We start from the raw sequence: 18,218 nt of genomic DNA on the forward strand, positions 1-18,218 counted from the left end.
TCTAATTTTGATTTTTTCTGCCAACTTTTTCTTCTGAGAAGACAGAAAACCTTTTTCTGTTGCCAGGTGCTGTCAGGGACTCCCTTGGGCCTGAGCACCAGGACTAAGTCAGGACACTGCCATCTTTCTCATCCTTCGTGACTATTCCAGATCTCAGTTTCCTCTCAAGTTCCCTCCTTTGTTTCCTCTCTCCAGCTTCTGGTTCATTTTCCTCCAGTTGGGTTGCCCCTAGTCTCTGCTTCTGAGGCCTGAGCCACCAAGGGCCAAGATTCCTCTGGTTTGTGCAGACAGACGCAAGGGGTAAGCGAGGGGCTGCAGAAATGTGGTTTACGGCCTCCCCCTGGGGTGTTTGGGCAGGCAACAAGATCTGTGGCCACATAAAACAATCCTGGGGATGCTTGGGAGGGGATCTTTGCTATGTTCCAGATACAGTTTGACTTAGAAGCAGAGAAACAATGTAGTAGATGAGAAAAATCCTTTCTGTCCTTTAAAGGATTTGTGCAACAAAGGGAGGGAAAAGTTTCCTTGACTTACTTGGAGTGACTGTTAAACTGGTCCCTCTCCCAAAATAGAAGTTCTGGTTACTGACATTCCACTGTGACAGGGAGCTCAACAAAAGCCAGGCAGAAGAGGGAACTGGCCCTTACTCCCTCCACCACCTCTTCTCCATGCAGGCACTGAACAAGGGCATTCGTGCAGAGGAGCTTCAGGACTCCCGGTAGCTGTGACCAAGAAAGCTGGAGGGCTGTAAGGGCCAGTTCATCCCCTCAGATGGACTGTGTGTCTTCTGCGGGCTGTCTAATTAAAAGTGTAGGCCTATTTGCTTTATGCTTGGGCATTTGAAAATCTCTCTCTCTCTCTCTCTCTTTCTCTCTCTCTCTCTCTCCCTTTCTAAGGTTTAATCTCTCTCCTGTTGCCCATATGTTTTTTTTAAGTCCATTTTAATTAGGTCTCCTTATTATATCTTTTGACTCTGTGAAGGATGTTAATTTTTGTGAAATTTCTGAAATGTCTCATTTTCTCTGGATTAACCCAGCATATGGCCATGATTCCCTTGCTCCTTTCTAAACAGCCTCATCTCCCCATTCCCCCACCAGGCAACCTCTGATGACCACCCCTACCCACCCCCAGGTGCACTGAGTATGTGTAGGGAGAACACAGGGTGATGACTCATTTTCTAAATCGCTATTTTCAGGTCCCAAAGTCTCTAGGCTACTGTTTAAGGACTAAGATTACATCTGCCATTCTTTAACCTCTTTCTCCCTGGCCAGACTTAATATATTAATTCCTCTAGCTCTGTGTCCTCCTTAGCACTGTCCCCTTCTCAAATCCACCTGCATAGCTATTCTAGACCCAGACACGTGACTCTCAGCTTTCCCACACTCCAGACATAAATCCACAAGGAGAACTTACTTGCCATGACTGATAGACTTGTCCCCTGCCCAAATGTCAACTTGGTGTTGGTGGATGTCGCACAGTCCCTCAACCCTTTGCAATAACTGACAGGTGATTCTTAGAGAGTCTTAGATGCCAGTCCTTTTTGAAGTCACTTCAAAAGGCGTCTCAGGTACCCAGAGATCTGGGAACCTGGTGCCACAGTCGAGGCCAAGTGCTGCAGGGGATAATAATACACTTGCTTCCCAAACAGACTTGATGGGCCTAGACCTTGAATAAATCCCTCTCTCCATTGTTACTGGTCATCTCTATCAGGAACAACAAAATAGACCCCTTTGTGGGGCCCCCATAGGACCTTGTCCTCAACTTGGATCAACAACGGTAGAGAATGTTCCATCCTCTGAAGGGAGGCTGAACAACATACTCTACGCTACACCTGAGGAAGATGGGTCCTGATACTGGGGCAGCTTGGAATGTTCCTACTCATGACCACAGAATGTGAGCTCAGATCTACAGGGATGCAGAGGTTACATAGGATCCTAAGTTAATTATGGGCCCCAGATTACATCAAATCAATGAGGTTTACAGTCAACAATATTTATACCCCTTTCCCATATTAGTGAGCTACTCTTTTCCCTGATCCAGGTTTCTGGTCCTTTTCCCAGCCATGACATCTTCTCCCCAGACAATAACTTGGATCCACTGGCATATCAGATTTCAGGCTCAGGGGCAAAAAGAAAAAGGAAACAAAACAAAACAAAACAAAACAAAACAAAACAAAACAAAACAAAACAAAACAAAACAACTAGTATAGCCACAGCCCCTTTGGAATTTAACTGAAATATGCCTACTAGCTATCTATAAAATGGAGGCCCCCCCAACTCTTCATCTGTACTATTCTAGCCCTTAGGTCAATGGTTGATCAACAACTTATTTGGCTTTGTATGGTAACTCTCTTTTCAACCTCCAGGTTCCAGATACTAGCATGATGCTGACCAGACTTCCCTGGACAGACAACCCCACCAATGTGCCTTGGAGCTCCGCTTCCCCGGAGCCCTTCCCCACTAGGGAAAGAGAGAGACAGGCTGGGAGTATGGATCGACCTGTCAATGCCCATGTTCAGTAGGGAAGCAATTACAGAAGCCAGACCTTTCACCTTCCGCATCCCACAATGACCTTGGGTCCATACTCCCAGAGGGATAAAGAACAGGAAAGCTATCAGGGGAGGGGATGGGATACAGAGGTCTGGTGGTGGGAATTGTGCAGAGCTGTACCCCTCTTATCCTATGTCAATGTTTCCTTTTTATAAATAAAAAAAATAATAATACACTTGGTAGGAGTGTTTAGTTTTCCTATGACACAGTGCAGATTTCACAAGTCTCCTGAGCTCCTGGTGGCCTCTTCCCTTCACTGTCATCTCCCCCCACTGCACCCCAGAACACCCCAGTAGCATCTCAATTCTATCTCAAGCCCCCAGCCCAGAGACAGCAGGTCCTCAGGCACCCTTGGTCTGCCATCTTGGGGATAGCATATGTCCACTGGCAAGCCTTGATGAAAGCATTGAGAGTACCGGGCTCTCAGAGTTTGGATCTGGGCTCTCGGCTTCTTCTGTCTGGGCAGTGTGTTATCCTCATTTGTTTGGCTAATGAAGAGCTGACCTTTCTAAGTGGGTGCATTTTGCTGAGATGACAACCATCAGAGAGCTGACAATGAAATTAGAGTTCTGAAGGCAGTTTTGGCCTTTCAGATCTCTTTGGCATATCTCAGTCAGAAGGATCCCAGACTCAAATGTCAACCTCTTGGCATTGGCTCCCTCATTACTGGGGCTCAGAGAAACTCAGCAGAGACTGGGCAATCACAGTCCCCTGCTAATGAGATGCAAGTTTTCCTCAGAGGCATCTGGCACATCTAAGATGAGCATAGCCCTCCGACATCAGCCTCCTGCCCCAGCCCCAGCTGCTGTGAATCAGAGCTGCTTCTCAGAGGATCATGTGGAGAGACTGATATTAGACTCTCCCCTGCCCACGCAGAACAGGGACTCTGCTCCCTGCCCCACCTGCTATGCCTGCACAGGAGCACAGGAGCGGGCTCTTAGCACTCTGGCGGGGGAAGGCACTGTTCGTGATGGAGAGAGTCCAGGAGGACAGAACACCAGCAACAGCAATTGGAGCCATGACAACTTCTCTTCCTCAGTTCGACCAAGATGCTGGGAAAGTGTTTTTTCTCTCCTTCTTGCCTCTTATCCTTTTCATTTATCATTTCTGAACACTCATGGGTGCTCCAGACTTTCTTTGACCCATTTCCATTTCCACTTATTAGAATCTCTGCTAGAAAGGGCCTAAAGGCCCACCATGGAAACCCACAGGTTTGGCAGGGGGGGCACGTGAGTCTGGGTCTCTCAGTCTGCTGGGTGTCAGAGTGAGGAGCGATCCTTCCAAAATATCAGCTTCTCAGAGCTGTCCTGCTTCCCCCCACCCCCCAGCCCCTCTGAAGCAGGGAGTTTTATAACAACTGACAGAAGAAACTTTATGAATCTTAAAATAAATAAATAAAAAGAAAATGAGAGTTGTTCTCTCTTCCCTGTCGGGTGCAACAGCAGACACACGGAAGGCCAATCTTTCTAGCTGCTCTGATTATCAGCCAGGATGCAAGTCACCACGAGGAGCAAGGTATTAAGCCTCGCTTCTGACATGCTTTGGAGTTAATTGTAATCCTTTGCTGGGTGATTTCAGTGCTAGCAGTGGACACAGAGGCTGCAGTTTCCTTTTTTCTTTTCTGTTCTCTCCTGTAGCAGTTTTGCATCCAGAGAAGTAGCAGGAGACATGCAGGGAACAGAGAGGGATTTGAAATATGACTTCAAATTCCTATTCAGTTTTCATTTTCTCCCCCTCTCTGCTTTTATTTAAAGCTTATCCTGAGCTGAATGCCACATAGTTTTTCAAGGTCTGCCCTCAGGGATTCATCCCTCTCCAGGGTGGAGGGAACTTGTGGAAATGGCCTTAGCTATGCCAGAGGAATTTAAGGTTGACACAAGGAATAGCTTTCTGGCAAGAAAGGGTGCTAAGTGTTAGAATAGGTAGCTCAGGGGGGAGCCATTCTGAATGTATAACTTACTTCCCCCACCCCATCACCCAGTCCTTCCACACTGAGTTATCACTCTCAAGAAGGTTCTAGAATTTTCTATCTTTTCGTTATCAAGGTCAGCTTCACACAACAACACAGGGATAGATCTAATGGCCCAGGGTCCCAAAGAGAATCTGTGAATTGAGATCAGAAAATAGAAAGGAGCTTGGAGGTCACCAGTCACTGGTAAACTGGATTTGGTTCCCAGGCAACACATTTCTTTTTTCTTTCAAATCTGATGCCATGGTTGGGGGTGGGGTGGAGTTCCAGTTTTCCTCTGTGCTATTACACTTACTTGGATGGACAGTCAAGATGGTCCCTTGTCCAAAAGTCAGCTTTCCATAACTGCTACCAGAATTAACACTGTAGCAGAGGCCTTTGCAAGAAACCCTCAGGGCGCCGAGGCTCATCCCCCTCTTCCTTTCTCATACTGGGGACACAAGTTACCCAAAGAAGCCTGGATCTAGGGGAATGTCTGCTCCCACTGAAGGTCAGCAGAGCAGTTCCATATCCAGCCTTAATTCAAAGACCTGCCCTACCCCCTCCAGCATCCCCACCCCCTCACCCCCAGCCTGCGCCCTGTCCCTCCATTTCTTCAGCTTTCTGTCTGAGGCTTGCTGATTCCTCCTGTTCAGCATCTCTCTTTCTAAAGGTCTCATTTCCATTTTACAGCATCATTTTCAGGACAATTTCTCTGATCAGCTTTCAAGACATGTCCTCCCCTCCCTCTGAGGTGTCACACATTTCTGATGACAATGAATTGATTACAAGGAGACAGGCGGAGAGCGTTCAGCTTCTCGGAGGCTGACTGGAATGAGATGAGGGCTAGGCTCCAGCCTCACAACACACTGTTTCTAGAGGTTTCTTTCTTTCATGCCTCGGCATAAGAGAGGAAAATGACGGCACCAGGATCTCAGCTTTCCCTGACTTGTTGTCTGTCAGTCTTGGGAAAATGCTAGTAGTATTTCACAGACAGTTTATACCAGTAACGGCGGTTTAGCCTCTGCGAGACTGTTCTCTAAAGAATCACCTTTGTCCCGGGAAGCCCCTCGACCCCAGGCAAGGGAGGACAAAAGGTCCCCCTGTAGCCTCCTAGGGCCTCCTAGTGGAGACCACTTAAAAGCAGGTTGTTCCACCTTCACTTGGGGTTGCTGTGAGTTTTATCCTCTCACCAGACATGGAGCTTCCATTGCTGACAGTCACAGCTGCAGTGAGCCTGGACGTTTAGTTTGTCACAAAGATGCAAAGAACTAAATTCAGGCCAACTCATGATTTGGCATTATGGTGATCAAATCCTATGCCCAACATGTGATGAAAAAATATCTCAGTTCTATAGTTGTATTCATCTTTGAAACTCTTCAGTGGTTTGGGCCCCATTTATGCTCTTTGTTCAAGTCATCTCTTCAAGTAGCTATTAATAAGCAAAGGGGCAAATCTTTTGCTTGTTTGCAGTGTGGAAAGGGTTTGAGGCAAAATCTATTGTTTAGGGTAGAAGGATCCCTCTGCTTTAAGTACAGCGGTCAGGAATTCAAACAACCTCCCCTATTTCTTCACCATTTTACAGCATCACAGTCTGAAAACTTTCCACACCCTACTTCAGCCTCCAGGACATCAAGGCACAAATAAAACCAGATGCCTGCTCTCATCTGAAGCCCTCAAACAGATGGCACCAAAGTATTGCTGTGGCAATGATCTCTGTGCTCTGAGGATTGAAGGAAAATGGACTTTAATTATAGGTCCCTTGAACTCCAGCCTTGCCTTGCAGCCCTTGGAAGTGAAGAGTCCATTGCACGGAAAATCTGGCATTTGATTACCATCCAGAGCTCTGGAAAGAGGCTTGCCTAAACAGCTCCATTCTTTCCATGGTTAGGATGTCAACATTCCTAGCTGTTAGCAGCTTAAAAATGTAAGACATTCCAGCCCTCAATCCCCTCAGAGTCCAACTAAATGCAAAGACAGACTCACCACTTTCTGGAAAACCACCATAAGCCCTGCCCTAGTGTGCTTATAGAAAAGACATCAAAGAGAAGACCTTTTGACTTCTCCAGCCTGGACTGTTCACCCTCTGAAGTGTGATGTCGGTGAATCTCCCTCACAGCCGTAACTTGATAGGGCCCAGGGACTACCCAATGCTTGGCACTTAGCGCTATTATGTATCATGTTGTTGCAGACATATTGCTGAGAATGCACAGCTGCACATGACTGCTTCATGGTTAACCACTCTGCGTTCCTCAGACAGAGCCTGTCCCAGAACATTCCAAGTTGTCTCCTCATAGGGCTGTATTAACTCCTTCAGAGCTGCCTGCTGCTCAGAGCACTGAACCACTCGCACTGCCCTGAGCCTTGCTCTGCAATTCAGGGCTATGTTTTACAGTGTTCCTCTTCCAACACTGCATCCTCTCCTAGTCGCAGAAAGCAGATCTGAATAAATGAATCTAGTAGCCAAGGCACTTTGTCCATCTTCCTAGAACTAGTCTGTAAGCACCACTCTGACAAGCCTACCAGGATCACAGACATTCAAGAAGTTCCAAAAAGCAACCACAACTCCCTTACTTCTATTTCTAGCATTTTTGAACTTTTCCAATTTGTACATTACTGTCATTATGGATGGGTGGGTGCATGTCAGAAGTAGAGAACGTACTACACTATTCTGACAACTCAGAGGACAAATGAATTTACCCCCCTTTCCTCAGCTGAACTAAATAAAATGGTGGCTCACTCAGTGGTTTTGGTATCTGAGAGAAAAATGATGTTAAACAATGTGTACAAGTTAACCAGAGAGTTCTACTCCTGGGAACTCGAGTACCAGACTAGGGATCGAGAGTGGTTCATTTAAGAAAGTGAAGATTAAAAAGAAAGAAAGGAAAAAGAAAGAAAGAAAGAAAGAAAAAAATCTCTTCGTAGAATTTCCATCATTTGTTAATGAAATCTCAGGGTCTCATTATTCCAGGAGATAAATTTAGAGAAGTTTTAGTATCTAAGTCAGGAAGATTTATATTTGGCCTGCCAAATTTGCATAGTCACAATATGCCAATTTCCTTTCTATCTTTTTGGCAAATATTTCCTGAATTTAGCAGAATTCCTCAGACCCTGTATTCACTTTTTCTCCTTGTACCAAGAATCTCATTTAAGATGGATGATAAAAATGATTTTGCCTGAAGATAATTTAGTCTTTGTGCAATGGAGTTCTAACTTCTCTGATGGACCTCGTGGCCTCCCAGTTCAGATTTGGAAACTACCCTGGGATGTTTTGGAGGAAAACAAATCATTTTAATTAGAAGAAGGAAATATTTTGACTCTTGCCTCCCCACCTCTCCAGTTCTTTCAAACTTACGTGGTTTCACGGTTAAGAGAGTCCCTTTTCCAAATATCAGTTTATAGCTGCTGCCTCCACTGCCTCACAGTCTGAGGAAGTTTTACAAAAACAGCCACAGGAGCTGCTCTTGACAGAAGAGCCCCGGTGTGGGGAGGGGACCAATATGGCTGGTCCCACAGCCCTGCACGGCCTGCAGGTTATAACTCCAGAAGGCAGTGGCCATGTGATAAATATGTCCTGATATTACAGATGCCCAGATACATAGATACACATTAACTTAAAAACATTTTTCTTTGATTGTTTTTCTCCTGTCTATGCTGCCACCTCCATTTCGGCAATTCGTTTCTTTTTCCCTCTTTCCTAATGGTTTCCTGGTGGGCACTCACATAGGTTCTGCATTATTAGACTGTGGAGTTGTTTCTCTGCTTTTCGTTGCATTTGCTTGCATCCACTCAGCGGGTTCTGGCTTATTGGAAACTGATTTCAGGAGGAGAGGCGCATGAGGGAATTTTTGTAGAGATCTGTTTACAGGTCAAAGCTGGAGGGCCTTGGAGCCTCTCCTGGCCTGCTCCGCTGTGACTGACTGGCTAAGCAAGTGCAAGCCTGGGACAAGGAGAACAGGTGACCATGGTCCAGAGAGAAAAGGGATTCCATGGCTTCACGCATTTATACTCACTGGGGGTGATCGTCAGCTTGGTCCCTTGGCCAAATACCAACTTCCCGGTGTTAGCCCCTGAGTTACACCACAGCAAACAGCTTTACACAAACTGTGAGGCTCCCTACTCCCCCTGGAGGAGGACTTTTGATTTGCTCTCCTGGCACTCAAACCTTGTGGGCATCCAAGACTTCTGCCAACAGCCCGGGAAGGTTTGGGAGAGTCTGTCTTCAGGGCTGCCTACTCTTCCTTGACCAACACCTCTATAAGCTGTAAACAGATGCTAGATTCTCAGTCTCCTTGTCATTCAAAAGTCTAGCGTCTTGATTTCTACTTCACAGACTATAAACTTTGTTGTTATGGTTTTACCCTTCTGTCAGCTCTTGTTCTCCCAGAGCTGTATTAAAAAAAAAAAAATCTCTAAAGTCAGAATATGCTAGGTCTCCTTAGTGAAGCTAACGGCTTCTTCCTTAACATTTCTGGTTTGTATCCTGGTATCCGCTTGGCTGGCACCTAATCCACCAGGCTGAGACAGGAAAGGCTCGAGCCAGGCAGACAGTCCAGGGGAAATCCTTCCCTGAGAGACTTTTTGTCCCTGTAGATTTAGTGGGGCTTATTTTTGTGCCCACTCCCTCTTCCCCAAACCAGGACAATGCTACTTCTTGTGATTAAGAGGGAGGACTCCCCCCCCCAAACAATCCATTCTTGGGGACTCCCACACACGTTCGCTTCAATCTGCAAGCAGACATAATTTCTTTTTCTCTACTCAGGGAAATTTGCTTGAAAAACAATTTCCAGTTTTGCAAAGTGAGGAAGATTAGGAGAAAATCTATTTGCCTCTCTCTTTCCCCCCACCCTGCTCTCCACTCTTCCCTTCAATAAAATCTATTTATAGAAACCTTCCCTTTAGGGTTAGAGAAACCCAGCAAGCTTCTAATCACTTCATCTTTTTTTTTTTCCTTGCTATCTGTTTATTGCAGTCATATATTTACAATCTAAATTTACATTTCATTTCCATTTGCAGAAGCGCCTAATGCACTTTCTTATTACTTCCAGAACACTGCACAACGACAGGCCCTTATTGAAATATTCTCAAGGACCGTTTGGGCTGGAGGTTAACATGTTTCTCTTCCCAAAATGTACTGGGGCAAAGAAGTTATTATTACTCTTCTAAGCCAGTTCAAGACTGGGGCTGTCCAGTCAGCTGAACTGGTAGGTTGTGAGGTTGACATGCTTATGTCTAAATAACTATCTACTGAGCATTGCTCCCTGGGATTAATTTGGATTTTCATTTTAATCTAGTTCCCAAATGTCAGTTTCCCATCTTTCTCAGCTTGTCGGATCTCCCTGACAGGCAAAGCTTAAGGTAAATCTCATGGATGTTTGTTTGAATCCCAACCAATATTTCATCTCTGTACATATCACGGTGAAGGGATTCGAGAGAAGGATGCCTGTAACACCTCTGGGAGAAAAAGTGTAACAGTTCACTTGCTGGGAGAGCTATGAATTATAAATAAGAAATGGAATGACATATGCTTTTTTCGACTGTTATTTCAAATATTTGGGGGACTTTAAATATCCAACCCAGTCTGGAAACATAGTAGCTTACCTACCAGACTTATAGGTCAAACATGGAAGAGGTTTTTTTTTTTTTGTTTTTTTAAAGAATTTTATGCTATTTTAGGCATCAGGAACTTTAAGAATATCATCTGGTGCTAACAGAACCCTTAGTAGGACACTTAGATTCTAATCTTTCTCATACAGACGATGATTTAGCAGTGAAAGTTGAAGTTTTACTTTGAGGTAGTTGTTATTTCTTAAGGATTATCAGCAAAAGCTGAACCTTGAACAAATGTCTGGAATGAACTTCCAGTGAAGTAGATAGAAACCCCCTTAGGGAACAAACTTTTAGCTGCATTCAAGTTAGGCAAAGCCAGGTTTGTTTTGAGCATGGTGGGTAGCACTCTGAGTACCTCTTGGATATTACAAGAGGGAGAGGAAGTCCTTGCTGGGTCTGGGTTATGGGATCCTTTGCCCATACTTCCTAGCTTCATTGCCAATTGTTTTATTATATTTATTTATTTATTGTATAGAGACAGCCAGAAATCGAAAGGGAAGGGGGTGGCAGAGATGGGAGAGAGACAGAGAGATACCTGCAGCACTGCTTCACCACTCACAAAACTTTCCCCCTGCAGGTGGGGACTGGGGGCTTGAACCTAGCTCCTTGCGCACTGTGACATGTCTGCTCAATCAGGTGAACCACCACCTGGCCCCAACCTTTTTTTTTTTTTTTCTAATACACTGAGAAGTATAGAAATGAAGAATGTTGAAAGGGGCTTCTCAGAGTTCAATTATGGCAAGGCTGAAAAACAGGCCATATGTTACTAGTGCCAAATGGCTTGTTTTCAGTAGTCCATGACTTTTCCAACCTATTTCCTTTTAATATAACTCTTTCCCTAAATATTATTTAGGTTTATATAGTCCTCCCCAACCTAAGTACCAGGAAATCTTAACTTGGCTTGCGCCAACTAACTTGCCTGCAAGGTGTTGAGAGCTGTGGAGGTCAGATGATTCTTTTCCTAACTGCACCAGTGTGGAGGGCTTGGAAAGACAAGATTCAGCTGTTTCTGTTAACAGGCCACACCTTACTGTCTTCTCTGGGATCAGGTCACATCGCACACCTGCCACTCACTGTTAAGTACCTTAGTCTAGGATGTCCCACTACCTTCTTCCAAATTGCTTTCTGTCCCATCCACTAAAACCCCAATTCAAATTCTATTTGTCAGACATGTATCTCCAACCACAACAAAATCAAGCTGAACATCTCCAAGTGCTTCAAGGCACATGGAAATAGCCCTTTATCATTTTCATGGGGTGCAACATGGCATCAAGCCCCCCAAGATACTAACAACTTGGGGGTGGGTGGAAGAAGCCCACTGATCTTTAAGGAACAATCTTCTTTAAAACTTACCTGCTGTAACATTCAGAATTGTTCCTTTTCCAAATATCAGTTTATTACTATTTCCGATTTCACACAATGACAGAGGACTCTACAAAAAGTCAGTGGCCCAGACTCCTCTTCCTGTCTGCATCAATGTTTACTGGCCACCCAGTCACTGCACCCATCCCCATGAAACTAGCTTTTTATAGAGAGGGTCTGGGGCTAGAGTTTATGGGCCACCCAGGGATCTTTCCTTTTTCCTTGTACTAGTGTCACTTAAAGGACACTCCTTTGCACACTTGCCTTGGTCAAACAGAACTAGGAGGGGACCTCCCCCAAGCCCATCTTATTTTCCAGAGGAAGAAAATAGAGGCAGAGCAAGTTTACTGATTTTTCTCTTGGCTTCATGAAAAATTCAGCCAACTACAGTAAGAAATGAAGCGTTCAGACAATCGGACTCCTTAGTTCAGTGTTCATCCAGCAACCATCTTCCTCATGGTGAGGGTGAGAGCAGTGCTCCACTCGACACACCAGGAGTTTGATGAGCAGGTGTCAACCACTGTGGTTTGGATTCAGGTTGCACAACAGAACTGGATGCCCAAGAGTCAGGGCTCCAGAGAGAAAATTGGAAGCATTAGCTATTCAGACTTACATGGGTTTACCATCAGCTTTGTTCCCTTGCCGAAGGTGAACTTTTCAGCTCCCGAGTTACACCACCATAACCTTCTTTACAAATACTGCCAAGACTTTTCTCCAGTGTTGGAAGCCAGGGTGCCTCCTGCTGGCTCAGGGGATGTGAGCACATGTGTGGTGATAAAATTTATGGCTAGTCTTGAAAAGGGAGAACTAAGGGACGTATTTAATCAATCTCAACCTAATAACCGGCTAGATTGCTTTCTCAATCAATTAATTAATTAGTGATTTAATTTAATTGGTTCAAAGCTGCAGTTCATTTTAAATAGTTTAGGCCTTGACAGACTTGGGTTTGGAACTCAGGGCAAATACTTAGTTTTTTTTCCTAGTTGTAAAGTGAGGAGAATAAGTCATACTTGGTAATGTTGGAAGGGGCTGGAGTAGGGGGTAGGGTAGAACAGTAGACTTGCCTTGGCCCAATGTTCAGTGTTCCAGGTTCAATTTCTAGCACCATCATATGCCAGAGATGAGCAGTGCTCTGGTAAACAATAAAGGTAGTGGTCACAGGGATTCAGGTGATCAATCCTTTAATTAATTACTGAGAGCTAGTAAACTTCTAGGAATCATTTTAGCAGTTTGAGAGATCCAAAACATCAGTGACTTCCCCCCTCCTTGGCTAAAAATAATCCTCCTACTAATAAATACTTCACTCTGGAATCTGGACGGACAGGATAGTTCCTAGGAGGGTGCCTGCTTGGTCATACTAGGCTCCAGGCTCAAGCTCAGGCCGCTGGGGGAAGCTTCCATGCTATGTTGTCTTTCCTTCTCTCTCTCTGTCTGTATTTGAAAAAGATGTAATGGGAAAGGCAAAATGAAATTCCGGGTTCTCTATTGAATCAACTTGACCAAATTACTTAATCTGTGTTTCTGTAAAAATATAAGACATAAAAATATAAAATGTTCTCTTCTGTAAATTGAGAACAATAATAGCACCCAACAACCCACAGAGCTCACATAATGGGCAGAAAGCATGTAGCCTGTTCACTTGCATTGAGAAAGCAATTAGCAAATTATCATTATCTTCCTCCCAAGTAACTGAGTACATTGTCAACACTTTTCTTTTACAGTGAAATAAAAAATCTGTCTCTTCCTCTAACTGATACAAGACCCAGTAGGATGGTGAGAGCAACAGCAGGACCTCTAAGAAGTTTGATGAGGGCATCGAGTGATTTTGTGAGAGTTTAGCAAGAGCTGTATTGAGCTGCATGGGTGGGCTTTCTCAATGGGATTATTCTAGGGGATGCGGAGAGGACATCTTTTGGTCAAGCAGGGCTTAAATATTAACAGAGAGTCAGCAGGAAGTCACTTCCCCATCAGCCTGTGTAGGAAGAACTTTGGAGAGTTTTCAGTGTTCTCCTTCACTTACCAGGATTCACTGTGAGCTGGGTCCCCTTCCCAAATATCAGCTTAGCACCACTGTTTTGCTGAACACTGTGCTCATGGGCTTTACAAAAACCCTTGATGAACCTACCTTAATGAACCTAGCTTTGCAGAGCTCCCAAGAACTAGAATCGTGTGACATCCTCCATGCTTCCCAAGACAAGATAAGCGATGATGTCTTTCTTTCTGTTTAATCCCAAAGCTTCAGGGGCTGAGAGGCATGTCCAGAGATAGAATTTGCCCCTTGATGACATCAGAAGGCTCAGCAAGTCAATGCCATAAACAGATTCTCTGGACCAAAGCAATTGCCTGGCCCATAGATTGCCATCCATCATAGAATATAAACTCTCCTACTGGGGGAGAAATTAGCCCTGTAGAATTTGCAGGTGCTTCTGGTGGCCAGAATCACTGTCTGAAGACAAGACTCAAATTTTCACCATGGCTTTCCCCATCTCTGCCCCAGTCTACAAGATTGTTGTGACTTTTCCCCAATATCAAGCTCAGCTATTGATCTTACGTCATCTTATTTTCCTGTAACCCCATCCCAACAGTCATAGAATGATTTCCTCTCTCTTTGGAACTTCTGAGATTCTGTTTTGAGCTCAATCTTAGAGAAAGACTGCTCTGGGTCTAGAGGAACAAGGACTATACTGCTTTCTCTCCCTTTGGTTTGGTCTGCTCTGAGCTAGAGAGGCCGAGGCCTTGGCCTTGTCTTGGACCAGGCCCAGGTGTGTGGTTTCCAGCACATCCACAACATTTCTCTGAGTTCCACCATCCTCTTTTGTGCAATTGAGATGGATTAGGTGAGCTTTAATAACTTTCTGAGTTGATAGTTTTCTATTTGATTCTCTGGATCTAATTTATATGAAAATGTCTACAAATGTCTCCCCTACCCCAATCCTCCAGGGTATCTGATCTCCCTCCTATCTCTTAAACAAAGTAAAACAAATAAACGAACAACAGAAAAACACCTCTTTACTTAATGGGGAAATAGAATTTCCCAAGCCTACCATCTGTCTCAACACTTGATCTTTTTAAGCATTTCCAAGTTAGAATTTTGGAAGCAAACCCTTGGGGAGAAGTGTTCTTCCTTTGGTGCTTCCAGATAATTAAAAAAACCAATCCCAGTAACGCAACATCTTGGGATGAAAGCTGGTACTTACTAGGGTTCACTCTCTCTTGAGTCCCTGCTCCAAATGTAAATTTCTCCCCCACAGGGGCTGACACCTTTACATAAACTACAGGTTCTCGCTTCCTTGTAGGTAAGGCAGTTTGATTCTCAGTGTCTTTCCGCACAGGATAAAGGAATTCATTCAAGCTTCTCTGGTTGTTGGGTATTAGACACTGGTGGGTGGGTAGGTGGAGAGGGGATGGCTTACAACACCATATCTGAGACCTGTGGCTAAATGGAGGGACTCACCTGGGCTTACAACTGACTGAGACCCCTTCCAAAAGCTGGGTTTCTCAGTGTTGTTTTTTTAAATAGTTATTTATTTATTATTGGATAGAGACAGAGATAAATTGAGAGAAGGGGAGATAGAGAGGGAGAGAAACAGAGACCCTTGCAGCCCTGCTCACCACCCGTGAAGCTTCCCTCTTGAAGGTGGGGACCAAGGGCTTGAACCTGAGTCCTTGCACACTGTCATGTGAGTGCTGAACCAGGTGCGCCACCACCTGGCCCCTCTCAGTGTTTGTCTGGGTCCTTTAACAAAAGTCTCTACTGCCCAATTTTGGGCTGTGAAACTAAGTTTTCAGACCTCATTCTCATATGATTTAAGGACAAAGCAGGGGGCTGAGTTTATAAGTGATCCCTCTCTTCCTAACTCGGAGAGCTCAGGTTGAGTGAGGAGAGTAGAACTGGTCATGTTGGCAGGGTCCAAAGCTTTGCTCAAGCTGCATAGGCAACAGAGAGCCCAGGAGCACTCATCAGGTGGGCCCTTTCTTATTCCCCATCCTGTTATGCAGACCCAACTGCCTGGTGGTTCCTTGCTAGTTCTGACCCAGGGTGAAAAGACCCCTAGCAAGCATCAAGGGTTGCCAGGCCTCCTTTTCACTATGAGTAAGTCAGAAGGTGCCACCTCTGTTGACTGCCGGGAGCCTAATTACTCAAATATATGTCCTTTTGAAAAATGTTATTTTCCCCTCTCATAGACTTTACAGATCAACTCAAGAATTCATGCAGTCAGAAAAATCAATCTGGCTCCTTACCTATAAAAAACATGAGCATGCCAATCCTAAAATGGCATCGTTGGGTTACCTGCTGTTTTAGATCATCCATGCTGCTGTGAACATTTTCTGAAAGGGAGCTCCTTATTCAGGGTCACTGTTAGCTTTATCTGGATCTTAAAGGTGACTCTCCTGTTTATCCAGTCTCAGGCCAAATGATAATTCCCTCTCCTCTGTTAGGGGAATGCTGATCTTTTTGTCAGAAGCTGGCCCAGATGATCCCTGGGAGAAAAATTGTAAGCATTTAAGAAATGTCTATTACATTGAATTGTATCAAATATGCATTTTTGGTTCCTATTTCTTATGAAACACTTGAATACCTCTCTGACAGTTTTCAGATAAAAAATGAATTCTGCCAGGTATAACCTGCTAAATTCCATGTTTCCTGTAGTCTTGGCTGGAAATGTCAGCTTCCTATTAACCTCATCCCCACAGGAGTGAACACCTTTACAAAAACCAGAAGCATCAGCATGGTTGAAAGGGAGATGATGTCACTTCTGTCTTCCTTTTCACTAGGAGGTAACACCTCCTTGTCCCCCTGGGACCCTCATCTTTCCTGGGCCAGGTCTGTTTCCCTCTTTCAGGACAGAATAGATTTTAGGGATGAAGATGATAAATAAGATAAAAAAATGTTATCATGGTCTGCACAACCTTCTTTTTTCTTTTTGGTATCAAATTGATATATTTTTTATCTTTCCCCCAAAGGCTGTCTTCAGCACTTTCTCCCAAAAATGCAATAATAACTGGATTTCAAGTAGGCACACGGGCATGAACCTCCAGGCTCTGATGAGTCACACCCACGGGATCAAGAAATGATTCTTCTCTCCCCTCCCTTGAATGAAGAAGCATGCTTTGTGTTTTTCCCCTCGCTGGGCACTGAATAGGGTCTAAGCAACATGCACAGGGGCTTATACGCTGATCACTCAGGCCATCTGTAGTTTATACATTAAGACCCTAGGATGCAAGACCCGAGAGAGAACTTAGAGACCGCCTGGACCGGTGACCTCACTTTAAAGGTGAGGAAGCTGAAACTCTGAAGGCTAGATCTGGTCAAGCTCATGCAGACAGGTACAGGCTGAGCATTGGCTAGAACCCAGGACACCTGCATCACAGGCCTGCCTTTTGCTGCTCCCTACCTGGGACTCTGGAGAACAAGGACTTTCCTTGGCTGGTCTTGGTCCCTGGTGGGCAGTTCGGATAGGATGCTCAGTGAGTAGGCCATGCAAGGCAGATGTTCGGGTTTGGAGCATAGTTATGACCTTAGAGAAAAATATAAAGCATCTTAATTCCTTTTTTTTTTTTTTTTAAATTTCCTAGGCTGCAGGCAACAGCAACTGTTAGTGAAGGAAATGGTCCATGAGATCTCACGGGAGTCAAGTGAAAGATAGAGATTTAAAAATCTGCCCTTCACCAAAAGGATAATCCAACAGAGAGTTGACTCTGATTGTTTTTCTCTGCAGGACTCATTACAAGAATGACATCCAAAGCAGGGTGGCAGCTGCAGGCACTGCTAATAGACTTGTTACTCTTCTCTGAGTCTCGATGTGGCTTCACACTTCTCCTCATGTGTGCTCCAGGTATCCCCTGTGAGTGCTCCCTTGGGGGATGTTTGGAGCAAAGACCTTCAAAGACCTGAGACATCTGATTGCTAAGTGAAGGCCAGATCCCACACAGCTCCCATCTTGAAAGGCATCACTGACCTTTTGGGACCAAAACGTCTCTTCATAGCTGCTTCATAGGTCACAAAACCCACACCACCTTTGAGTAGTGTTTCATTCTGGCTTCCCTGCAAATGCTGGCTTTGCAGAGGGCACTGGGCAACAAGCCACATCAGGGTTTTCAACATTCATTCTTGTCCAAGGATGACGTGTTGTCCCCCCTTGAAGGTGAAAAGCATCTGGTACTCCTTGATCCTTTCTCGGTTTCCAGTTGTCCCTCAGCTCAGGTGGCACAGGGAGATAGAAACCACGTCTCTGGATTCCTCCTCCCACCAACACACCCTCTGATATTCTTAAGTGTTCCCCTTTGGTTCATGATTTTTGTCTTTCATTAAAAAAAAAAGAGAGAGAGAGAGAGGCATGCCCATCCAAAGGAATCCTTTGTCATTCACTTGGCACTTGGCTTTTTGCTGCCAGGAGGCGTCCCCCTGCCCTTGCAGAATCTACCTCACACTCTCAGAGATGTGCTCCAGGTGATGGGGAGGCGGCTCCTTGGGCTGGCAGAGGACACAGCTGCAGTGTCAGGGTTGAAAGGAGAATGGGGACAGACGCAGAAGCTTTGACTTAAATCATGAACAAAGATTTTCCTTCCCTGACCTATTTTCTGTCATCATCCAGAACGACCTATTTACGGACGGGGCTAATTAGAGCAGCAGAGGGCGCTGCAAGGTCAAAAACAAAGTCACTGGCCTCAAAGGAAACTGGGAGAAAGGGTTTGTTTTTGAAAAGCAGTGAGTTCCAGAGCCTTGTGTGCCAAATTCCTGTGACCTC

General features: G+C 44.9%; 1 protein-coding gene across 1 annotated transcript in view; it reads right to left on the reverse strand.

Annotated features, from left to right (window-relative positions):
- LOC103125982 (T cell receptor alpha chain MC.7.G5-like) overlaps positions 1–18,218 on the reverse strand; it is a 578,475-nt gene that overhangs the window by 71,922 nt on the left and 488,335 nt on the right. Inside the window, exon 4 of the mRNA XM_060175347.1 lies at positions 4,814–4,863. Coding sequence (XP_060031330.1) covers positions 4,814–4,863 — 50 coding nt within the window. The remainder of the gene's footprint in view (positions 1–4,813; positions 4,864–18,218) is intronic.

Source organism: Erinaceus europaeus, chromosome 16 (genome assembly GCF_950295315.1).
Source record: "Erinaceus europaeus chromosome 16, mEriEur2.1, whole genome shotgun sequence".
NCBI classification, from domain to species: domain Eukaryota; kingdom Metazoa; phylum Chordata; class Mammalia; order Eulipotyphla; family Erinaceidae; genus Erinaceus; species Erinaceus europaeus.